Source organism: Patagioenas fasciata, chromosome 4 (assembly GCF_037038585.1).
Source record: "Patagioenas fasciata isolate bPatFas1 chromosome 4, bPatFas1.hap1, whole genome shotgun sequence".
Taxonomy (NCBI): domain Eukaryota; kingdom Metazoa; phylum Chordata; class Aves; order Columbiformes; family Columbidae; genus Patagioenas; species Patagioenas fasciata.
In genome coordinates, this window is record NC_092523.1 from 61,675,661 (window position 1) to 61,699,563 (window position 23,903).

Below are 23,903 nucleotides of genomic sequence, written 5' to 3' on the forward strand. Positions count from 1 at the left end.
ACAACAACAAAAGAGCACAATAGAAAACACACACACACTGAAAACCAAACCAGCAAAACCACAAAGAAATTAATAACTGTGTTCCATACCATTTGCCTGAACAATACAGGGTTTGCTGGAGGCAATATACCCTGCTGGTTTACATAGGCTTTTCTTTGCTCTCCCACCAGGACTACTTACTACTTGTCTACCACCAAAGGAATATATCTATTTCTCCTGAATGGAAGTGCTATATTGCAAGCTAATTTACTTCCTTTTCTTTGTAAGACCAGCTAGCAAAGTAAAAATATGGCCATTCACATACAGCCTAGCATCTTCACGTCTCAAAGCCAAAATAGGCACCATGCACACTGCACATGAAGACAGGTGGCAGAATGCAACTGAAGTGAAAGTAGTAAGGAAAATTCACATGAATTCTCATAGATGAGTCCCAAGCTGCCACCTGCCTTCTGAAACTTCCCTGACTAAATGTTTTAAGACCTTAAGTCTTAGCTCCTCACTGAAGTCTTGTGATTGCATTCTGTATGACTCAGTTACTATCAGTAACAAATAGTATCTAATAGTAGTAACTAATAATAGTAACTAACAATAGTAACAAATAGTATCAGTAATTATTTGTTACTATCAGTAACAAATCTCTGGGTATTTCAGTGTGAGACCTCGAGAAGACAAGGATCCAGCTGACATAAGCATTCCTGTTTGGTTTGTTTTGTTTTTTTTTAAACTTAACTGATAACATTGGGTGCCTGTTTCCACATGGGAATAATGTGGGAACAAAGCGAGGTTGTGTTACACCTGTCTCAGGTCAGAATGAATGTACCTGCACACTCTTCCTCATTTAAAGATTACAGCAACTCCCTAACCAAAACCAGAATTCTCATCAATGTGAACACTTCCTTTTCTAAGAATCAAGGCTCTTTTACCAGTGTTTCTAGTGCTTTTTCCACAAAACATGCAAACTGGGTAATCAACATAGCAGAGAGAATGGCTGAAATGTGTAACTGAAGAATTTTACATTTTCCTTCCCTGAAATCAGGAACTTATACATTTCTAACTGAGCTCACTGATTTTTGCCTCAGCTCTCTTCTCCAAAACTTGAACTCCTGAACTACTGAACTAGACTCCTTCTCCTGAAATCACACGCCTAGAAGGTTTCAATACCTCTGCGAGAACAGGTCCAGTACCATTTTAATCCCAGAAAATAAAACTTCCTTCTTATTTTTTTTTTTTTAAATATTACATTTGTTTGGTTTAACCAAAGTGAACTATCAATTCCTGCCACTCTACAGTATCTCTGTCACCTCAAAGTCTTTATTGAAAATTGGTTAATCCAGATTTAATACTATCATTTGTTTGACACTTGGATATCGAGGCTGCAAGTTGCTGTCTCTCTCCCCCACCCCGCCACTGGCTTTTCTACCTTTTGCTTTCAAAGCCTAGCAGTTTCAGTAAGTGAGGTATTCATACTACTCAAATGCCTAGCATATTTTTTCCACAGGTGCTTCCAAGTCCTTCAGAAAATCTGAGGGATACTGAGCAAAAAGAATAACCCATTTGTGAATGCTTCTTTTTTTCTTCTGTATCAGAAATCATTTAGCTACTCATATTTAAGTCATACAAGGCAAGATTCAAATATTCTTTAAGTGTGTTGCTTTTACTCCCATTTCTTTGGAATGGAGACTGACAAAAGTTGCAAGCAAAATATAAATCAAACTGGAAAGCAAAAAATGCATAACACACCATCTTATCAGATAAAAATACTCTAACAATAAAGATTCTGAGTGTATAACTTACAAAATTGGTTTTTTCTGCTTAGAAATATGAGGTAGTAAGTTTAAAGTAAAGTTTTCTTTCATTTGCAAAAAGTTTTTAGTGGTTATGCAAACTAGAGAAAAGGACCCTTTCTTTAGAAAATAATTGAAGTATAAACATAAATAAAAATTAAGATCCATGATTTAATTGAAGGGTGTTTTTTGCTTGCTAATATTTAAGTCAGTACAAAACAGGTGTCTTAAATCACTCTGAGATAAATCAGTCTGTCCCATTTCTTGGAGGCCACCATCATTTAGATGTGGTATGGGCACTGATCTGTTAGGAAAGATACTGGCAAAAACCTTGAGATCTTAGAAAGCACAGAGGATTGCTATTAGCCGTCTATCTTGTTGGATCACCTTATTGTTGAAAAGTCACTTTTACTAAATGTAACACAGAGCTTGAGTTATCCTTCCTGACATTTATATACCAGTTCACTTTCAGTGCTATATCTTACCTAGATTGGTATTTAAATTATCTATTCGTTTCTTGTTAAAAATTGTCAAATATGCACAGCGCATACATTTGCATTATTGTCAAGTCATTCATCTTTAGCCAGATGAAAACTACTAGAAAACTACCTTATCCTTGCTATGACCCATGTGTCTTGAAATTGCATCCAGTTTAAAATGAGACCTGAAATATTCATGTCATTTAAATTATGCAAACTAATCTACAGGCATCTATAAAATCTTATGAATCCAATAGATATTTTCATTACATGAGGGCAGGAGATGAGAGGGGGTTTTGTCCTTCAAAAAAAAAAAAAAAAAAAAGGAGGAGGGAAGAGTGAGGGTTTTGTCCTTAAAAAAAAAAAAGAAAAAAGACAGGAAAAAGCAAAACGTGAGAAAAATTTCACAAAAGTTGCAGAGATCCTTGAAGAGTAGAAGTATCAGTAACATACATGCTCTAGACATTTCTTTTGTATCACCATACATTTATAACATGTTCAGGTACTGTTAGATAACCCCTAACTGAGATAACAAATGTTAGTAGCATAAGGATTTTTGAGTACAATGCACAAGTCAAGTGGTTCTGAGTATGGGATAATAGAAGAGAGAGAGCAGGAAAGTCAGTAGAGCTACCTGGATTATATATCCTCAGGGTATCCAACTGCTGAAGATTGTTTTCTCAAAGCTCAAGATAAATTTGAATACTAGAATAGAGAAGTACGCTTTGTGTTCTGATCAGCTACAGGAAACGCAAATGATAGCACCAGATAGTTGTAACAGAATTTTCATTGGGATTTACTCATCCCTGTGGGGAATTCAAAGCCAGTGCATCATAGCCCTTCACTAGGTTTTCCCTAGATCCTCTCTAGATCACAGTTCCTTCTTTCTGCCTGCTAAGGAAATGAAAACAAACACATTGACTTTAAGCTAAGGGCTCCTACAGGGAGAAATGATGGCATAAACTCAGGGATATGCGTGAAATCAATGCCTATAATGATGGCTTGACTATTTTATATTCTCAAAAAGTTTTTAATTAATCAGCATAGGTGTCCATTCAGTTACAGAACAGATGTGGTAAAAATCACATTCACACCAGAGCAAGGGCTAAGTTCAGCCTATGAAGATTACCTTCTAGCTCTTGGTGCTATTTTCACATTCCCCAGCACCACCAAAGTCATGGTGCTGAATAAAACCTCTAGAAGGTCTCCTTCATCTTCAAGCTAGTAATCAGAAGTATTCTATACTGAATTACCTTGCAATAACTTCTAGAGATAACACAGATGTTGTGTGAGTCTTCCACTTGAAACTGAGAGGAAAATCATGTAAATATAACAACTTCATATATTTTTTACTTAAAACCAAGCTCCTCTCCTGATCCAAAGTGTCTTGTCCCACAACTGAGCTCTGAGGCATCTTCTTATACACAGCTGATTATTGAGAACAGTCCTGAATTCTTCTCTTCCTCTCTCCTGTCTTTGCAAGCTCCAACTTGCATGTCACTCTTCCTCCCATATATATGCATACTATGTTTCTGGCTGGAGGAATAAGCCAATCTCTCTCATAAATCAGGATTGTGAGGGCAGAGACTTGCCATGTTTCTCTCATCATTCAGGAATATTAGAACCCAAATGCTTCATCACATCTAGAAAAATGTTACACTGAAGAGTTCCAGCCTTTATGAGAGGACGGGGATACTCCTGAGATGAAGGTGTCAATGAAAATGTCTCCCAAAGTCAGGACAAATTTAATATCTTCTTTGTATTTTATTCAAGTTTTACCATAAATATTTAATAAGGGCGTATTCTGTGATAAGCTTTTGTTTCAACTTTAACAGGAAATGAATGCTGGAGTGAATCAATAAAGTAATTTTTAATCTCAAAGTCATTCTACAATCTGCATAAAGGTACGTATCTCTTTTTCTGAAATTGAGTCTTCCCATACGGTATTAACTCCTGTATATTCAAATTATATTTTTAGAAAAGGGTGAATGTAGTACAAACCAACATTTTAACTACGTAATTTCGCAGAAACAGAACCAAGCACTTTGATTCATGCACTGATCAAAATAGAATAGTTTAATGTATCCCTTTAACAAGCCTTACAGTTTTTTATAGAGCTATGAGATCTGTTTAGATGTTTTCCACCAATGTTTTGGGTCTGGTATAATTTTTCTTCAATAGTCATATTCAGACCCGATAGCAGCATATTGAATGTCAGAATCAGTACATACATGTTTTTGAAGATTTTTGGCAAAAGAAGAATTTGCCTATTCCTCCTTTCTCTGGTGTGATGTGGTAGATGCAAATTTTTCTAAATTTTCTACTTGTTTTTAATTGTCCTACATGGGTCTGGAGAGGCTGGGAGAAGTAGACAAAGCCAAGCACAGGAGATCAAAATAAATGGAAAAAAAATACCAGGAAGCTTCAGCAGTTTTCCTGAAGCTGTGTTATTTACTTTACTTGTAATGATCTCTTAATGGTGTGACTTTCTCAAGTCACAGCACATTCATAATCATTTTGTTTAACAATTGCAGAGGATACTGATTAACATTCAGTCAGAGGATGAGCTCAGTTAAAGGATACTTATTGAGTCATTTCCAAATTGTAGTTAAAGTTTCACTCACATGCAGCCAACTCAGTGTATCTGACTTCTGTCTTTTTTGAAAGTAGAGTGAATAATAGTAATTAATTCCAATAACTGTATATACTATTTAGTTACATGAATGTCAGCATGATTGCTATCAGAAAGAAAGATAATAACTTGGCTGAAACAAACTGATGCTATTTGCTCCTGTGTGAACTCATTTTTAGAGAAAAACATTGAGATCGTCGCCTGCATTTTTGAAAGGCTGAAATTTTTTTTGAAAGCTGTACTTTACGTTAATGCTATACAACTTTTTGTCTAATGGTAGCAACTGGAAATGTCCCTTAAGATGTAAACTAGTGTACTATACCCTAAACAGTGTAAATCTGTAATTAAGGCTAATGTTTTCCATTACAAAACTCCTCAGCCATTTAGACAAAATACAAAAAGGAAGGAGTTGTTACATCATTGTTATTGCTGGGGAGCTGAGACACAGTAATATTGTTTTACTGGCCCTGGTCATGCATAGAATTTGTGGAGATTTCAGAAAGTGAACTGAATTCTCCTGAATGCCATTGTGGATTGTAAGGTGAACAAGCATCCTGCTCCTTGGAAATTATGTTAGTTTCTCCTCAGGGCTTACACGGTGGGACTGTTCTTGAGAGACTGGTTACTAAACCACTTTGCGGTTAAAATCTCAGTGACACCTAGGCCAGGTTTCAATGGTCTTTAGGCACTGCATTGGTTTATTATCCAGTGTCATGGTACTAATGTCACAGAATAGAAGAGGCTCCTAGTTTCAAAACAGAATCAAAAGTTGATTTTATTTAAATTTATTTTTTAAAAGATCTTTACCTACTACCTGACATTTCTACAGAGGATTCTTCAACAACTGCATATCATAGAATCACAGAATCATTTCGATTGAAAGAGACCCTCAGGATCTCTTTCCTAGAGTCCAACCATAACGTAACCTAACTCTAGCACTAAACCATGTCCCTAAGAACCTCATCTAAATGCCTTTTAAACACCACAGCTTAATCTCTTTTAGTAACAGCATGCAGCCTGTCACTTTGTAAAATGGAAAAGGATATGAAAAATAAGATAAATAAAAACTTTTAAGGGCATGTAACCATTGCCTGCTGCCAGCATATTCTTAGGAATCTCTGAAAGGGGAGCTGCTGGGCAGAATGGGTAAGTAGAAGATACTACTGAATTTTGATTACACCTGATATGAGTGGGATTTGAGGAGCAGGGCAGAGGAAAAAACATCTGTTGACGCTGACAAAAATATGAGGCAGGCAATGTACTATTTGCTGTTATGGAATTTGAGGCCGACAGACTATCCTGTGTGGTAGGATCTTCTGTTGACTAATCTAAGGAGGGGACATAGTATTGACAGGTGAGAAAGAGAGTCATGGGATGTCTACAATAGAAAAAACCTCACATCCCGGATATTTATGTTTGAAAGAAAAATGGTAGCTGGGAGGGGGAAGCATGAATTATTTCTAATTAACTGAGTAATTATATTAAGTGAAAGGCACATTCTGCCATAAGGCAAATAAAGACTGCTTCTGCACAGATAGAAATAACTTATAAGTCCAAAATGCCATAGCATACCTCTCAAATTATGTTGACAAATTTATCTACAAATCAACAGCAAATTAGAGAAGTGTTGGATCTCAATTTTGACATATTATTTAGTCTTCTCTCTGAATTAATATCATAATGCAAAATGAAATTCACATTATTTACTAGAGAATTTTTAAATCAGACCTCTTTAGTAGCACAGAGAGGTGTATCCTGGAAAGAATAAACTGACCAAAATATGCTGGGAAAGTCTAAGATCAGCCAAATTATGGCACAACCCTTTAGCACTCTGAATTCTGAATAGAAGCAAGCGAGCAGGACAATGGAGCGGTTCTCTGGCTATGTGGAGCAGGATAGTGAGGTGATAAATGCCTTTGTAACAAAAATAGCATAACTGCAGGCTCAAAGTTATAGTCCAGTAAATAATATTGTGTTTGCACGTTTGTTGTTGTTGTTTGTTTTTAAATAAAATCATGTAGCTATCCACAGGGCTTCTGGAGAAAATTGGAAGTCAAAGGAGTCATCTCATTATTTTTATATATGTACAAAGCATACAAATCAAGGTTTTCTGATGAAAAGTTTGCTTGAAGGTGCAACAGGGAGACATGAAGAAACACATACTTGGGACTCAAAAGAGAGGAAAAGTTCTTATCCACATAAGAATTTAGCCAAGACATAAAGGCAACTAATTCTTCTTCTGCAAAGAGTACCGTGAGACATAAACGGTCTGGTACTTTGTGTTATATTGCAGTAGAACCAATTACTTTCATAGGAGCCTGTGCTTTATGAGTTTAGCTGGAAACTGACTGATAGCACAGACAAGAACTAACTGTTAATACCTGCATGGAGAATGTCTGTTTAATATATATATATAAATATATATATATATCTGTTTAGGTTTTTTATAAATAACAGAATTAATTTCAAATAAATAACTGTATTTCCATAGCTGTTTTTCTTTAAATCAGTACATACAAATGGCACTGAAAGGTCTTTCATTCCTCCTTCCCTGCCTCCACTGCAGGATATTTATTAGATTTTGTGATTTAAGTCAATGCAACAAAATCCCACGTTTGCTCCAAAAGGACTTCATTAATCACCTGTCTTGACTGAAGTGGAACTTCTAGATTGCATTTGGAGAGGGAGTTTGTTTTCTTCAAAAAAAGAAGTGCTAATACACTTCCGCTTGAAGCTGCTTTGGTTTGCAAGTAAGTTGTGATGCTGACATTTTCCTCCCTTTCCTCCAGCTAAAAAGCTGTGAATAAACTTTTCCTGGAGCAACTTCATTCAGGAGACCATTATTTCTTGGTACAGTAAACTATTAGTGAATGTTGGGAAAGAACGGTGATTCACAACAAGGCATAGTGATATGAAAGTGAAATGACTAAGTGGCATGGAAAGGTCATTATTATAAAAATCCGCTCAGAGACAATCTAGAGGTTAAGACAGCGTACCAAAGAGATAGTTCCACCTCAGGGCATAGTTTACTACTAATCCCTAGCTCACCAGTTTGCTGTGGGCAGGTCAAACACCAAGGCTGTAGATGAGCAGATTACATCAGTTAAGTGGATACTGAGATCTCGGCTTACAAAATTTTGCAGTGCATGGATGACAGATGGATTTGCACAGTTTGGATTGCCAAGATACACCAGGAACATTAGGACTCATCTGCACGGCCCTTCAGGCATTGCAGTCTGTTTGCACAATATTCCAAGGCTCAAGCCTTTACTACACCCCACTACCTTGCCCCTGATCTAGTCACCAGACAAAGAGGATAGGAGGGAGGATGTCAAGAAGTTGTAGAATTACCAAAATCTTTTCTGCTGGGAGGTAGAAAAGGAGTTTACAATGGCTACTGCTGAGGCTAATAATAACATTTAGAAGGTGCCTGCCTCAGGTGCATGAAAAACTTCCTTTATTTGACATAATACTGACAAAAACAAGGGAGGGGAATTCCACAGGGGCTGAGAAGCAAAACTGCTACGACTGTTGTTCATGCAATTTAATCCGTCCTGCCAGCTAAGTACAGCACCAAGGTTGTCAGCAAGGAAGCTAGAAGTTGAAGGTTTCCATGCAGCTGTTCCTTTAAACAGCTTTCTTGTGTGTGCTGGACACACCTTATGATTGTTGCGTTAAGACTTTGTCAAATATAAAGGTTTTTTCCCAGAAAAAAAAAAAAAATCAAAACAAAACACACAAACAAAACAAACAAACAAACAAAAAATAAAAAGCACCAAACAAATGAACAAAACAAACCCACAAACCTTGCACCAGGATGTTCAGCCTATAAGAATAAATATTTCAAACTTCATTGAAAGTAACAATGCAGATGTAGTAAGCGTGCCAGCAAGAACTAAGGCTGCAGGTTTGACTTAGTCTATGCTACTGCTAACGTAGTATTTCTGCCTGCTGTCCTTGACACATGCACAGGAAGGCAAATAGAAAAAAAAGGTGAGGTTGCCAGCGACTCATCATCTTGCAGCCTGAGTGAGGGAGAAGTGCACAGTTGTTCTCAGCATGTCACTAATTTTAGGCTGAAGAGCTTTTCTGGACTGGAGTTTTAGTTGGAATATTCTCCTGCAGGACCAACTTTTTCTGCAGTTACTCCAGCAGCTGTTTCTGCGTGTTGCTGTGTTTCTCAATACTGACTTCTGACAATTTTCTACGCTACTCCCTTTTTTTTAAATAGAGGCTTCTCCTTTCTATTGTCTTATCCCTCTTCAGGATACGGTAACTGAATTAATCTTACACTAAATGCATGGATGGTGAGCTGAGTAGGTAAGAAAAGGAATACTAACCTTCATATAAGGATTTGTTTTTTCTGAAATAGAAAATGGTCCTCTCAATGGAAGAGAGTTTGTTTGTTATTCTCACTCTGGAATTAGGGAACAGAAAATATTATTATTGCACGCATTTCTCCTTGGCAGCAATGATGAAAATTGTATTTTTCATCAGGTTTGGAATGACTGTTCCATGGTTTTTCCCTTGCTTCCTGCCACCATCTGGAAAGCTTGTGGAGAGAAAGTATCTTCATTCAGCTTTGCAAAAGAGGCCTGATTCAGGCTTAGGCTGTTTCATTGACTGAAGGACTGGAGATGCTGGATAAGGGCAGAACAAGGCAAGTCTGCAGCTTACTGTAATACTGAAGCAAAGCTTAACTTAGAGGCATATCTCCAACAGGCAGTTTGTTCAGAAAAGAAACAGAGCAACACTCCCTGGATTGCTTTCACTTTTCTTGGGAGTTTCTCACATAGTGAGCGTGTCTACCCTGTTACAGCCTATCTTACTTCCCAAGATGATAGAAACTTGTTACTGAGTAATTCACAGAAATGCCTATTAAGTTGCACACTAATTGCCACGCTCACCTCTAGTTTCTTTCTTTTTATGACTTTGATGAATTTTGACTCTGACACTGAAGAATTATGTGGTTGGTGTTTGTTTTAAAAATACCTTTGAGGGGTAATAAGGCTAGTGAATATGTCTGGAGCTATTTTGGAGGCTTCTATTTGCCAAGCAACCTTGGTAGGTTCACAGTGTAACAGAATAAATCTGGTTTACAACTGTCTAGATTATTATAAAGATGTAAAAAAATTACTGTATGTGAAACTACATTCAAATATGAGCATGAATTAGATAATAAAAGCACCGAAATTGTGTTCCTGTTACAGATCTAAAGTTGATTGTGTTTAAAAAAAAAAGTGCCTAATGCAACGATGATGAAAAGAGACAGGAGAGAATGGTGAAAACTGAAAAGGCTGCACTCTCAGTGGCATTGTGCTGTCCTTCTACAGATGTGCATCTCCTGAACAACAGAAGTCAAAGGTTGTGTGCAGTGAGTTTTATTTCTTCAACAGATAAAAAGGCCTAACACTTGCTTTAAACTGGCACATTTTCGTTGACTCAGCTGAATAAGGAACAGGCATTTCAGATAAAAGAAAATAAATTAACAACCAAGGTCAGGGCTGATTTATTTCATTTTCATGAGTGAGTGAGTGAATTACATGTACCGGTGGCATTTCAGTGATCTTTTTAGAAGTAAATTTTGAACTTTCAAATTCAGCTAGAGAACCTTGCACTAAGAATAATGAATCAGCTAGTGTGTAATTTAATTTCAACTTTTAGTTTCAAATCATATGGTAAACTATTGTAGAAACTTTTAAGAGAACAAAAAAATTCTGCTTGCACTGGGAGCTGTTAGAATCAGTGGAGCAAGACACTGGGTGACACGTACGTCACCGCCTTTTATTTACGTTGTTCCCATTTTTATGTTAGTGTAACTGTTTATATTGAAGGTTAATATGAGGAATAAACTCTTATTCAGAAATCTCCTTAACAATGACCTTCTTCAACATCACTTAAGAGCATCACGCAGCCCACAAGCTAGCACTGGATAGGAGCTAGTTCAGTGCATGCAGAAGGACCCTTGGGTACACTAAGGATAAGTAATTATTTGTGAGCCTGTGATTAATACCTTCTTTCACTGCTTCCCTGTCAAGTTCCCAAGGACCAGCTGCTCCATTCTAACTTTTTGTTTATGGCATCTTCTAGCATGTGGAGATAACTCATACCAGAATGGCCAACAGACAGAGATTCAGTTACTCAGTGTCGTGTTGGTAATGGAAGGCCAGTCTGATTTCTGGAAAACAAACTCAGAACCTTGGTTGCTAAATATCTGGTAATGTTTTAACTACCTGTCTGTTCTGCAGTGAGTGATGTCTCTCTGAGCTGATCTCTGGAAACTGTTCTGAAACTTCTAGCATTATCGGAATATTCTTAGTTAGCTCTTCTGCGGTTTTTATTTTATATAAATAATCCCAGTTCAAAATAAGTGAGAAGATAGCTCAACTACAAAAGCAACATCCAGTTCATATTTTTATTGATCACTAAATATTTAAATAAAAAATAATCTTTACAAAACTGTTATAGAGTGCACAATAATATACTCTCAGTGGATGGAATCCACTCAGCTTTTTCCTCATAGTAGGCTATTCTATCATGATTAACTATTTTCAACTTCTCTTATTGCCTGGACATTTACAAGGATTTTCCTCCTGTATTAAATATCCTTGAGGGTCAGAGGTTATAGCCTTGCATGTTGTGAAAGTTCAGCTAGAATCATAGAATCGTTTTGGCTGGAAGAGACCCTCAGGATCATCGAGTCCAACCATAACCTAACTCTAGCACTAAACCATGTCCCTGAGAGCCTCATCTATGTGCCTTTTAAACACCTCCAGGGATGGTGACTCCATCATGTCCCTGTTCCAATGCCTGATAACCCTTTCCAGGAAGAATTTTTTCTTAATATCCAATCTAAACATCCCCTGGTGCAACTTGAGGCAATTTCCTCTTGTCTTATCTCTTGCTACTTGGGAGAAGAGACCAACACAGACATGGACATTAAGTCCAAGCAAGAGGGAAAGTCTGCTAGAACTTGCTGTGCCACTGTGAAAAACACATATGTGAAAAAATCCAGGCCTGATTACTATGTAATTCTGGTACAAGTGAACAACAATGAGTGCAAAAAACAAAGCAGGAAAGTACAGGGTGCTAGTGATCTCATCTAAAATACTGGGAATGTTTCCAAACACTGTTTGCTGTATTACCTGGTTTTATTACTGTAAAAATGGCATTTAAAGCTTTGCTGAAATTTCCTAAGATGTCATGTTTAAATGACACTTACCTGGCTCTCCAGCCTGCTCAATGCTCCAGCAGAGTTTTGTGTTGGCCACACAGTGCCCAGCATCCTGCCTGCTGGAACATTACTCAGAACAGATGCACAGGATCTGGATCAGGAAGGTACAATATGGGACCTAGAAGTGGAGAAATAAGAGTGTGTGTGTATATATGTATAATGTTGCAATAGAGTTCTGAGTAGCTCTCAGCCCATCTGTTAAGAACGTTCAAAGCAGGATGTTGCTGAAATTTGGCAAGTAACATCTGCAAGTCACCTTTAAATCTTCTGAATTAATGGAAAACATGAGACGCATACTTTTTAAAAGTGTTATTTTTATCTAGATAGTAGAGACCCCTCTTACACTGTCATATTTGAATGCTGCAGTATAAGGAGGGTTCCCCCAGGAAAATGTATATGGTCATCAAAGGATAATTTTTTCTGACTTGTGATGGCACTCAGAGGAGAGGTTGTAGCCAGATTAGCTAGTAATGAAGTTATTAAAATCAGTCTAATTCTAGGGCTGGAAGAGTTCCCCTTATTCCTACACCATGATATGACAATTGTTTTTAATAGCTGCCTTTTATGTAGACACAGTACCATCCAAATATGCAATTTTACTTTTGTTCTCCCCTCATTTTACAAAATCAATTAGAAAATAACAAGTGAGGTAAACCACCTGGAACCAAGGTCAGGTCAGCAGCAATCCACTATACCACTTCCATTTAAGCAGTGTGTTCATCATGAGGATTACAGCAGCTGTCTAACCAGTTCATTCCTCTTTTTATTATCATTTTAAAGATTACACAATGAAATCTGATTGGAACATTTCCTTTCTCTTTTAGAAACTTTTTTTTTCTAGATTCACTTTCAAGTGTTCCAAGTCTCAGGGTTGTTGGAGAAAACAGCTTTTTTTTTTTTTTGTTCAAATAACTGGTTTTGTATCCACAGCAAGACCTTGAAGAGATACATAGAAAAGGACAAAAACATGGTGGCAGAACACTTTATTTGGACATTAATAGTAGTATTATTTATAAAAGTAGTCCCAACACAATCTGAAACAAAATAAGTTTGTGAAGGAGGCAGTTTAGAAGAGGTTGTGGAAGCTCCATCCTCAGAGGTATTTAAAAAATCAATGAAGATTGGAGCAACTTGCTCTAATGTTAGTTAGCCCTGCTTCAGGTGGGAGGCTGGAAGAGGTGACCTGTAGACACTGTCTTCCAGTGCAAATTGTTCAATGAAATTAAGCCTTGAATTAAAAAATAATGTGATGGAGGAGGGAGGCAGAAACATGCAAATGCACACAGATGTGTGATTGCATAAGCATTATTTTCGTAGGAGATTAAATTAAACAGCAATAATTCCAAAGATATGAGCTGGGAACACAGTCCTATTTCTATTAATATATATGTAAAGCAGCTATTGCCCACAGTTTTGTTAGGGCCTTCTGCAGCTGGGTCTAAAACAATAAGGCTCCATTTCAGTTGCTTTTAGTTTGGTCAAGCTGAAATTGTTAGAGCTGAAATTTCCTGCACTGAATGACTTATTTAGGCTAGTTATTTTAAGTCCCATCAAGAGTAGTTCAGTCATTTCCAAAAACAAATTAGCAGAAATATGCATTTCTTTCATGTAAAGAAAATGTTTATAACTATTTAATTAAAGCTGTGCGTTTAGTTATGTGTTCAAGTTTGGCAGCCGAGAAAATCTGCACAAACTTGGGCAAGGCATGAATTGGTCAGTTTATATGGTTTAGTTTACATAATTGCAAAAGAGATTTGTTGGCACTGTGTATCTCGTCTCCAGCAGCCTCTTCACAATGAATACGCTCCATCTCAGATGTTGCTGGTACAGAGCAGTGGAATTTGACTATCATGACTGAATGGACAGCACAGTAAAAAATTAAGACAGGGTGAAGGTGAAAGGAAGGAGGAAAGGCTGGGTGTAGCGGAAGTGGGAGATTTATCAACACTGAAGCATATTCTTCTCCCATGCTCACTGTCTTCTCATGAATACATAATTTTTTAAAAAGTATTAAATCTTTAATCACAGTATGATGCAACGATTTCCGTTTTCTCTCACAGGTTTTATGGACAAGGTGGATTCTCTTCACCAAATGGACCAAGCTCATGAAAAAATTGTATGAACATCCTTGACAAAGGAAGATGTGTAGAAAAAGAGGACAGAAGATGACAGAAAGCAAAGCATGGGCTTGATGACAAAAGCAACTGAATGCAGCCCTGAGGAAAGAAGTCCTGTCCCTGCCTTCATCTCACTATCTCCCTGTGATTTGGACAAGTTCCTTAACCTAGATTTTTCACAAGTGATAATTTTCTGAGTTCTCTCCTACAAGAAATCTTGACTTCAGATTGCTTTGGGTATCTGCCCTTAGGATGAGACGCTTCATGCTCCCCAAGCACATATTTCAAACTGTTATAGTCAGCTAGCTCAGATACAGGTTTCTGCAGTGCAGATGCTGTGATTTGAAGAAATAAAGGTGAGTTCAAAAAAGCATTGATGTCTCATAGCTGCAATACAACACGCTGAGGGCTGTATGTGAACATACACAGTCCTAAGGAATACTAAACAATCTTAAAAATCTATCTCCAGGTATCACATACTGGACCCAAAATTATCAGGTTCTTCCAGTCTTTTTCCATGTGTATAGTAAAATTCCCAACCCTCAGGACTTTTGTGCCATAAAGACAGGGCAAAATAAAAGATAAAATTTTTCTGGATTTACAACACGGTGCAAGGAATGTGCAGCAAATCAGACATGGGGCCATACAAAAGAAGAATACATGAAATACAGCATATCTGGTTTTCCTGGGTTTTATTTTATATATACATATTCTAGCCAGTGTGAAAATCACATTTCTTGTGCCTGTGTAACTAACTACTATAAGATCCAGTGTAACTAAGTCTTTTTTAATGAAATAAAATTAGTGAGAGAAAGCTGTAACCAGCAATGCAGCAAGTAAACCCTGATCTGATGACTTCTGCTGTCACCAGCATCTGGTGTTGGTCATCACAGGGCAGACTGACAGTTGGAAACCCCAGGCTGAGAACAGGGACCAGTGAAATCCCAGGTGGGCTCCCAGTGCCTCCCTCCTTCCCATCGCCTCTGCTGCTTGGCAGTGATCTATGTCGCATGCGGTAGCCCTGAGTACAACTAATCACGTTAATACTAGTACCAGAACTAATCTAGCCTCAGGAATGTGAAAAACTTTGATCTGTTTACCTTGTCAAGAAGCAGCATAAAGAAAAACTCCACCTAGCAACTATGCCATTACCAAAGTACACTAACAGGGAAATAAACCATATGTTTTGGTTTTTTGTTACAGGCTACAACAGATTAGCCTGGGAGAGTTCCCGTGACTCACATTCCTGTGTTCTTAAAAGCGTGCACTCAGTTTTAACAGGTATGCAGATGTTTGGTATTTTAAAATACTTTGGCACAGCCTGATATGACATTCAAGCTGAGGCTACGTGACTCAGGGGAAAGTCTATATGGCTTATACAAACAGATAGAATTAGTAATTTTTAAACAAGTGTGCTTATGTTGATACCTTTTACCTCCTCAGGAAGGTTCATGACAGTAACTAGCTGCAGCTTTCAGATGCCAGGAAAACAGATTTCCATGTTCCTGCAATACCTTAATCCTGGAAGGGCAGGTAAGGTTCCCACATCCCCTTACAAGAAGACAGGCAGCGATGCTTTGTCACTTGCCAGAGACAGAGACAGGCACCACTGGTACAAGTGCCATAATCTTTAATTAGCCAGTGCAGCATCAAAAGAATCAGAATTGGTATTGTGTTAATAACCGTTAACAACATATTAACAGTTAATATGGTATTTAAGCTATGTGGACTGAAACCTCGCCAGTGTTGTTATTCTTGTACATGAAATGTATCTTCTACTGCACCAGTTGTTCACAAAATCATTAGCTCAACAACTGCATGGTCATATTTTGTATCTGTGCATGTAGGATCTGTAGCAGACAGTGACCTGACATCACCAATGAGCTCAAGTCCTTTCCCCAGCAGAGACAATAAACTTCTCCACACTGTCCTTATTTATAGCTTAAACTCTATGGAAGAGAATTACTAAACACTTGACATTCACAGACTTCTGGCAGAGACTGCAGCTGGGGAAGGGTGCAGTGTGAGCCATTTTTGGCTAGTGGTTTAGAATATGACAATCCATCTACTAAAAAATAATTACAGACAGTAAATGTGCTTCACTTGGAATTTTATTTACAAAAAAGTACCCTAGAATATTTGATAAAGTCTAGTCATGGGTGGGTTGGTTTAGCAACTTTGCTATAAGATTTTTTCAACTGTCACAGGGCCAACCTTTCTAGTCTACAGGTATTTTTATAAAGCAGGCTTTTAAAAGCAGTTCCTCAACTGGCAAAAAAACCGAGTCATTTTTGGGTAAAGAATTTTCAGGCATCGGTACTAGAGTTAATTCATAAACTATTAAACTGTGAAGTTGTAATATACAGTAGCTATAATGGTAACAATGACTGAGTGAATACCCTATGCTGCCACTAAAGCCATATCTCATCTGTTATAGCATGAAATACTGTAAGATGGTTTGTAACAATACATATATCTTGTTACCTGCTGATAATAACCTATTGGCAAGGACAACAGTTTAATTATATAGTACATCTCCTGCTGGCTTCCAGATATTTCTGCTGCTCTTTGCTGATTTCTTAGCTAAAAAAGAATCAGTCTCCTTATTTTACATTAGTACATTAATTTATGAATGGAAGACAGAAAGCTTTTATTAGCTGCTGAGGTGCCTTAATTATTTGTGTTGTCAGCATGATATAAAAGTCTAGCCCCAGCTGCCCCTGAATTCTCATGGATGGTGAACAGACCCCAGATCAGCTAAAGAATGCAGAGGAAATCCCAGACTAGAGCTCCACAGAGTCATGCAGAATATTATCTGAAAGGTGGCACTCATCCCTGGCCAAGTGGGATCTCTGCTTACAGTGATACAGTACAGACAACTTGGATGAAATTATGTCCTGCTACTATAGTTCTTCCTTGATGTTCCCTCTGAGCATGAGATCACAGCACCTGTCTTGGGAGTGGCACTGGCCCAGCAAAAGCAGAAGGGCCTTCAGCATGCAGGAACCTTAGAGGTGGGCACCTGTGGATGATTTTCAGTGTTTGGCACAGAAGCCACACAAAGGTAGATTGATCTGCGATTAATGATAGGGAATTGGGAGTCCTTATGTCTATGGAAGAATAAGCTGTGTGGTCTAAGTACTGGAGACCTCCAACATAGTTCAATCCCTTTGAATGTCTCCTCAAAAAGGAGTTCTCAGCATATATTCCCATGAGGACCTATTAATAGTGCTTTCTACCAGAGGTTATTCTTTGCAGAGACAAATGTATCAGCTTGCTTGCAAGTACATCAGCATTTATTCGTGAACTCCTGTCCTATTGAAGTCTGTAAAATGGGAATCAGAAATCTGGGCTGCATGAGAAGAATGTCTTTAAATTTGGGAACTACTTATTAAAAAAAAAAAAAAGTTGCTTCATACACATCTCTGAGTAATCAACAGCTGTTAATAAATAACTGATAGTAGGGCTTTCTCCCCTCCATTTCTGAGCAATTACTTTTGAAAACAAGAAATTTTATCATGCATGCACAGCAAATGGACATGTTTCAGATGCTCTTGCTTTGCCTAACGCACTGTAATTTGGCATTGAGAATTGGCCATGTATTATAATGATGAGAATTGGCAGTACATTATAGTCATGTAGTTAAAATTACCTTTAATGTCACTATCTTCCATTATGAGTTTTTTAGTGTGCAGAAAGACCTCGTGAAAAACATGAATGCAAGGGTATTCACACTCCCAGGTTTTGGCTTCTAATGGTGAAGTAATGAAATAAAGTATATATCAACAAGACTGTGTCACATAAAAAGAAAAAAAAAAAAAAAAAAGAAGGAATAAAATAAGTATATCTGTGCAGACTAACAAGCTTGTTCCAACAACTGAGGTTGGGTTGCTCTGCTTTACTGATCTTTGCAAGCAATGACACTGTGCTGACCTGCAGAATGTGATCAACTTCATGCAAAATGGGTTATTTTGATAGAACAATGCGTCTCACAGAGGAGCTGCTCCAGATGGTCCTTCTCCCAGCTGTGGTGGCTGCAGCAAGCTGAACACCCTGAGCGCACAGCAGGGAAACATTTGGCTGACAGAACCCTGCACCTGACATTGAGAGGTTTGTGTCACATGTATTACTGGCCAGAGCCTGGAAGATATTTACGTTCTTATAAAGCCAGGATACTGCAAGGTGAAGTGACAAGGGGCTTTTTGCTATTCTGAAAAAGTCTAGCATTATGTTATCCATACTACCTATTTACTCCGCATCAGCCTGTATCTCTGTCCCCTATGATCCCTCTCTATTTTGAGTGAAGATTGAGAAAGCCTCAGAATGAATTTGACAGTAATATCCTTTTTCCCAAATAATTCAAACATTCTCAAATACAGTAGGGTATAATTTTACACTCTAAAGAGCTGCCAAAGCTGACTTCTGTTTGAGTTTGCAGAGTGAAAATCATTGTGACAGGCTATAAAGTCATACTACATACTCTTAGAGTTTAGAACAGCCCAGTAGGGTCCTGAAGAATGACTTTGATACCCCTGTTGATCTATAAAAATAGTTTGTGTATACTAAGTCGATCTATAATTATCTTCTTCCAGGATAAGATTATCAAGTGATACCTTTTTCTTTATCTAGTACATGTCAAATGAATTGCTGACTCTAAATAGAAATAAAAACATTCATAATGGGCAAAAGAAGTGCTGTGCTATTGGCTATTCAGAAAGTACAGCAAAACATATGGTGGTAATTATAATGAGGAATTTGTTCTGTGATATCAGACTCTCTTAAGTGTAAACAGCACAAATATACCTGCTGCATACAGAAGGAATCACAAGGTAGTGGCTGTGCACAGTAAGGAGAATTTCCTATTAATGACTTTTACAGAGGTCATTTTGCAAGTCTTAACAATACAGTTCTTAACAAGTTTCTGCCCCATGCATACTTTTCTTCCTGCTTTTTGGTTTCATTAGGTGGAAAGTGCTATTTTTAACAGCAGACTCATAAATCTATTTGTTTCCTTGGGTTTACTACCAGCTAATGCCTTCCTGTTATACTGCTTTCAGCTACGCTATCCCTGGATCACAGTTTTCAGTACGATTTCACTTGACTGCAGGTTTTCAGGTCCCTGCCTGCGTTTAATGCTCTTTCAAGTGTATACACTAAGATGGTAAAGAACTTTTTCTCTAGCTTTTTATCTCTGTCACTGTTATGTTAACTAGGCTCACTGCAGAATATCTGTTTTCTCCTAGTTTTTGCTTTGTGAATTTCTTAGAAAACAATGGCAAATTTCCACTAGCAAGCACCAGTTTTCCATACTGGCTGATGTCTCTCACACAGCAGAAACAGAGACACAGAAGCCAGGTACAAGATTAAATAAAATACTTAAACTATGCATTTTATATTTATAACAAAGTTACAAGACAATTTAAAACTAATTAAATAATTGGAAGCTAAGCAGTATGAGTCCCTTCATGTTTTTAATACCAGAAAGAAAGAAAGGAAAGCGAGAGTATATTAAAAGATGTAAAATACTCACAAGTCTCGGAGAAGCCGTGAGCAAGTTTGCACATAAGTTAGAATGAAGTTTGCTCCAGTGACAGTAGCAAACGCTCCACCCCCCTCTTCATTTTGTTTCGCTTTCAGTTGTTATGTAATAACGTAGGACTATATTTGTACATAATACAGCATGGAAATTATTCTCACTGCAAATAGCAGATAGTAGGGATTTCCCACTGCCATTTCTGAGCAATTTTCAAACTCGGGAAAAAAACAAAACGAAACAGAAAATTCCACAACGTGGGGAAAGACACATGCCTGTGATTCAGAAGGCAGGCAAGTGACTGACAAATACAAAAGGAAGCTGTTTGCTGTCCCAAGCAGCGAAATTTAAGTATGCTGCCTCTTATGCTTCCATAAAGGCATACAGTTTGTGCCCTTGGCTCTGCATAGTGCCTCCTCTCTTTGTAATGTATGTTCCCAGCAAGAGATCGGAAGAATTGCATATCTTGGAAGCAAACACTGTAGCTTTATGCTCCTACTCCTCCTCTTCTCCACAACCTGAACAGTATGTTACTGGGGCAGCCACCACAGGAGGGAAAGAGAAGTTGCCCCTCAAGGCAACACCAGGAAAGAAGAACACAGCCACTGAAAAGGATTGGCAGGACAGAAAAGAGTTTCTTCAAAAGATACAGCATCTGGCTTGCTGTGGGACCACAGGAAGTGTCATAGGTCCAGGTGGCACCAGAAGAGAACCTTCATAAAGGAGCTGAAAAAGGCACTCTGTGAATTGCACTGGACTCAAAAAGTTGTGGATTTTAGCTTGTAAGACAAGTGTGGGGTTAGTGCCCATGATAATCAGAGGGCGTGATGGCTCTAATCCTAAAGTTCTTCTTAGTCACCTCACAATGAAAAAGGTTTCTACCTTGAGCTAAACTTTAATGTCCTGAAGATGACACTCAGCAGCTCTCTAGGAGCATCCTCAGGTTTCCAGGAACCATCACTTACCTATGTAAATGTCATGCACTCCAGAGGGAACAGCGAAATTGTATTTCGTCTCTGTGAAGTTTTATTTTTTGTCCTCTTCTATGTTATTATGGGTGGTGGTGGTTATTCTGTGCACAGGACTTTCTGCAAGGCAGTAAAAATATTCTGCAGCTAAATGAGAGGGTTTTAGAAAATGCTGTGTCTCCTAACTGAAGAGAAGATGAGTTTCCAGAATTGAACATTTCCTTCCTGTTTCTTGGTGAAATAACATATTTTTTTCTTCAGGAACACTATTTATAAAACCTGGTGAACAATACCAGTTAGTTTCCTGTGCTGGAATATTCTGTTGCAGCCAGATTCAGAAAAATCTGTTTAAGGTCCTAAATAAGACTTTTGTATCTTGAACAGCTGTCATACAAGAGAGAGAAACAAGGACTGTAACTGCTTCCAGAGAGTAGTTCTAGATGGCTACATGATGAATTCATTACCTGAGGCAGCTTGCTGCCATTTCTTAGCACCCCTGTGAACCTCATCCTATGGTCCAACACTCAGGTCCAGCATCTGTTCAGCAGAGAAGGCACCAAAGTGAAACGCAGCCACCAGGATTAGCTCCTGTAGACGATCTGGTTTGGAGTCACTACCACTGCAAAGAAACTTCCAGCAATTTGACACGAGATGAAAGAGTAGAATTCACAATTTGATGCTCCCCAGGGACTCTTGGCTCTCCCACATAACACCATATCTGTGCCTGCAGAAAAGCAACTGCTCACATTCCATGTAGTCTGCCTTGGGTTAGAGTGTTAATATCACGTTACAAGCAGTTGTGCAGACGTGAGAGGTGAAATGTGCCTCAACCAGCGGCTGTTAGAAATCTGGGTGGGATTTGAAAGAGAAAATAAAAGTACAGACTTGGCTGGCATTGTTGCTGTGACACACTACAAAAACATCGGTAAAAAGGAGGTACCTGCATTGCAGGAAAGAACACCAGCCTAGATAAATATTTAAACTGAAGGAACATACTCATTTATTAACTGTCTTGTGATAAGGGCACTTCTAAGACAATAGTGGTCATAAACGCCTCTGTTTCTTTAGTTAACACAACTGTTTCAGAGAATGAGAGTAAATAATTGCTTGTATACATGTGAGCATATATATTTGGACTTGCGATCCTAAATTATCTCACATTTGTTACTGTTTAAAACTGAAAGAAAATATATTGTTTTCCGTTTGTCTTTGCTTTTTGATGTGACACATTTTCTTATACTATAATTTGTCAGAATTTTCTCAGCTAGGAAAACTTATAAGCAAACAGCCGAGAATAAACAAACAGAGCTTTAGGTATTCATGAATTATATTCTGTGGGAAAAGGAGAAGAATCACTCAATTTCTTTTTAATCACTTTTCAAGCAGTTCCCTTTGAACACTGCAAAACGAAAACACTGTATGTAGAGTGGATTTTTTTTTAAGTTACCGCTCTGGTTTTGTTCTTTTTTTAATGTTTTGCTGGCATTTCTGAAGATAAAGTATATAATTTTCCAGCTTAATATAAAACCTGTTCCTAGATGTTACAGTAGTTGTATATAAAAATAATGCAAGTGTCAGTATTTAGTGTGTTACAATAGATTGGCAATACCACCTGCACTCCCTCAACATTTAATTCTCATTAATTTTCTTAATTACACAAAAATTTGCTTCCTAATTACATAAGGGACATTTTATAGTAATCTAAACAGTACTAGCCACATCAAGGTGTTTATTTATAGCATAAATTATTCTCATACTCTCCTACAAGCAAAATATCCATTTCTATTATAATTTATGCAAGTTTCATTTATAGTGGACACAGGCTATTTGGCAAGATATTGGCAATTATTCTCACTAATGAGCTACTAAATTGTGAATTAGTATTATAAGTGCAGTGACAAAGAGCTCGAATAACTTACATCATGCAAACAGAAAACTGAAAAAGGTGCATTAATGGCATTTTGAAAATAAAAGAGGATGACGGAAAATTCAAACACTACCATCCTGGTTTAAAACAGCATCACCCAAACGTTTTGTGTGGCTGCACGACAGCCAACAAGAAGTTTGGGTTTGTTGTGCTCTTAAGTTTCCTCACATTCGCATGAAATTAATTCCTCTGAAGACAGTGTAGTTCTGTTTCTGAACACCAGGGGAGGAAGCATTGCTACAGGAGCAAAAGTGAAAAAGTGGAAGGGAAGTAGGGTTTGCCAGAGCAATGTGGTGTGGATGGTTGTACAAAAATGCTGGATTTTCTCTAGTCTGGAAAAAAATGACAGTTCTTGCAGAGCCAGATACCTTCAGGATGGTCCCTAACCGGCCCAGTTCAGACCCAACTTTCCTTGCTAAACTAAATTACTAAACAAAATTACTGAATGCTTAAAAATAGAACTGCACTACACTCTTCTCACCTACTGTCTTGGTAGCAGTTCTTTAAAAAAAAAGCTATCTTGAAATTGAGGTCTTCTCTGATGTGTATTTTTAGAGAACCTGAACCCAGTTGTACAGGCAGAAGCAAAGGACAGTATTTGCAATTTGAATAGCGTCTCTTCCGGAGTATTTTTTTATATAGTGTTCCTGCTGTGTTTGAATTTTTGCTGCAGGACTGAACTACTACACCCGCAATTATCAACCTAGTGAAAACTGAAAGAACTGTTTTCTTCCTCTAGGTGACAGAGTGGATATAAAGAGCTGCTAAGCAGGTACAACTTTGGCTCCCCCACTCCCAGCCTGATGGCCAGAGGAGCTAACTCAGGGAGAAACAGCCGTCTGCCTCTGAGGAGTCACATCCCAGTCATCTCAACAGCATTCACCCTTGCTGCATGCCAAGAGCTAAGGTGAGCCTTGATTGTAGTGACAGTGGCCAGCAGCAGAGTGTCTTACTCCTGAGCGGAGGACAGAGGGGAACTTTTATGATGAGAGACTTATGTAAATCTATCTATGATATCCACTAGGGAGGTGTATTTCTGGAAATTCTAGTCTTCGACGAATCATACACATGACTGAATTTAGGAACTGTCCTGCACCAGTGCCATAACAACACATAAACCAATATTCCAGTCTGCAATGATTCTGTGGCAGAGTTATTGCTGTAGTAGAACATCACATACTAAACATGTTACTAGGTAGGAATGTGTCCCTTCTGAAAATCTAGGCAAC

At 38.0% G+C, this 23,903-nt stretch overlaps 2 protein-coding genes across 5 annotated transcripts in view; one reads left to right on the top strand and one right to left on the bottom strand.

Moving 5' to 3' along the window:
* IL15 (interleukin 15) overlaps positions 1-20,871 on the bottom strand; it is a 37,169-nt gene extending 16,298 nt beyond the window's left edge. The window contains exons 1-2 of one of the 3 annotated variants that reach the window (XM_071808040.1): positions 20,745-20,871; positions 12,118-12,247 (exon numbers count right to left, since the gene is read on the bottom strand). In XM_071808040.1, the coding sequence (XP_071664141.1) occupies positions 12,118-12,180 (63 nt within the window). In that variant the 5' untranslated portion in view covers positions 12,181-12,247; positions 20,745-20,871. Of the gene's footprint in view, positions 1-12,117; positions 12,248-19,776; positions 20,161-20,744 lie in introns of those variants that run through there. The other 2 variants (XM_065836771.2, XM_071808041.1) reach the window with 2 other exon arrangements.
* Positions 1-23,903, top strand: part of INPP4B (inositol polyphosphate-4-phosphatase type II B) — a 428,243-nt gene that overhangs the window by 395,678 nt on the left and 8,662 nt on the right. Inside the window, exons 28-33 of one of the 2 annotated variants that reach the window (XR_011738872.1) lie at positions 4,099-4,167; positions 14,190-14,602; positions 15,450-15,527; positions 15,690-15,779; positions 18,225-18,356; positions 23,414-23,581. The gene's annotated coding sequence lies outside the window, so the exon portion shown is untranslated. The remainder of the gene's footprint in view (positions 1-4,098; positions 4,168-14,189; positions 14,603-15,449; positions 15,528-15,689; positions 15,780-18,224; positions 18,357-23,413; positions 23,582-23,903) is intronic. The other variant, XR_011738873.1, reaches the window with a different exon arrangement.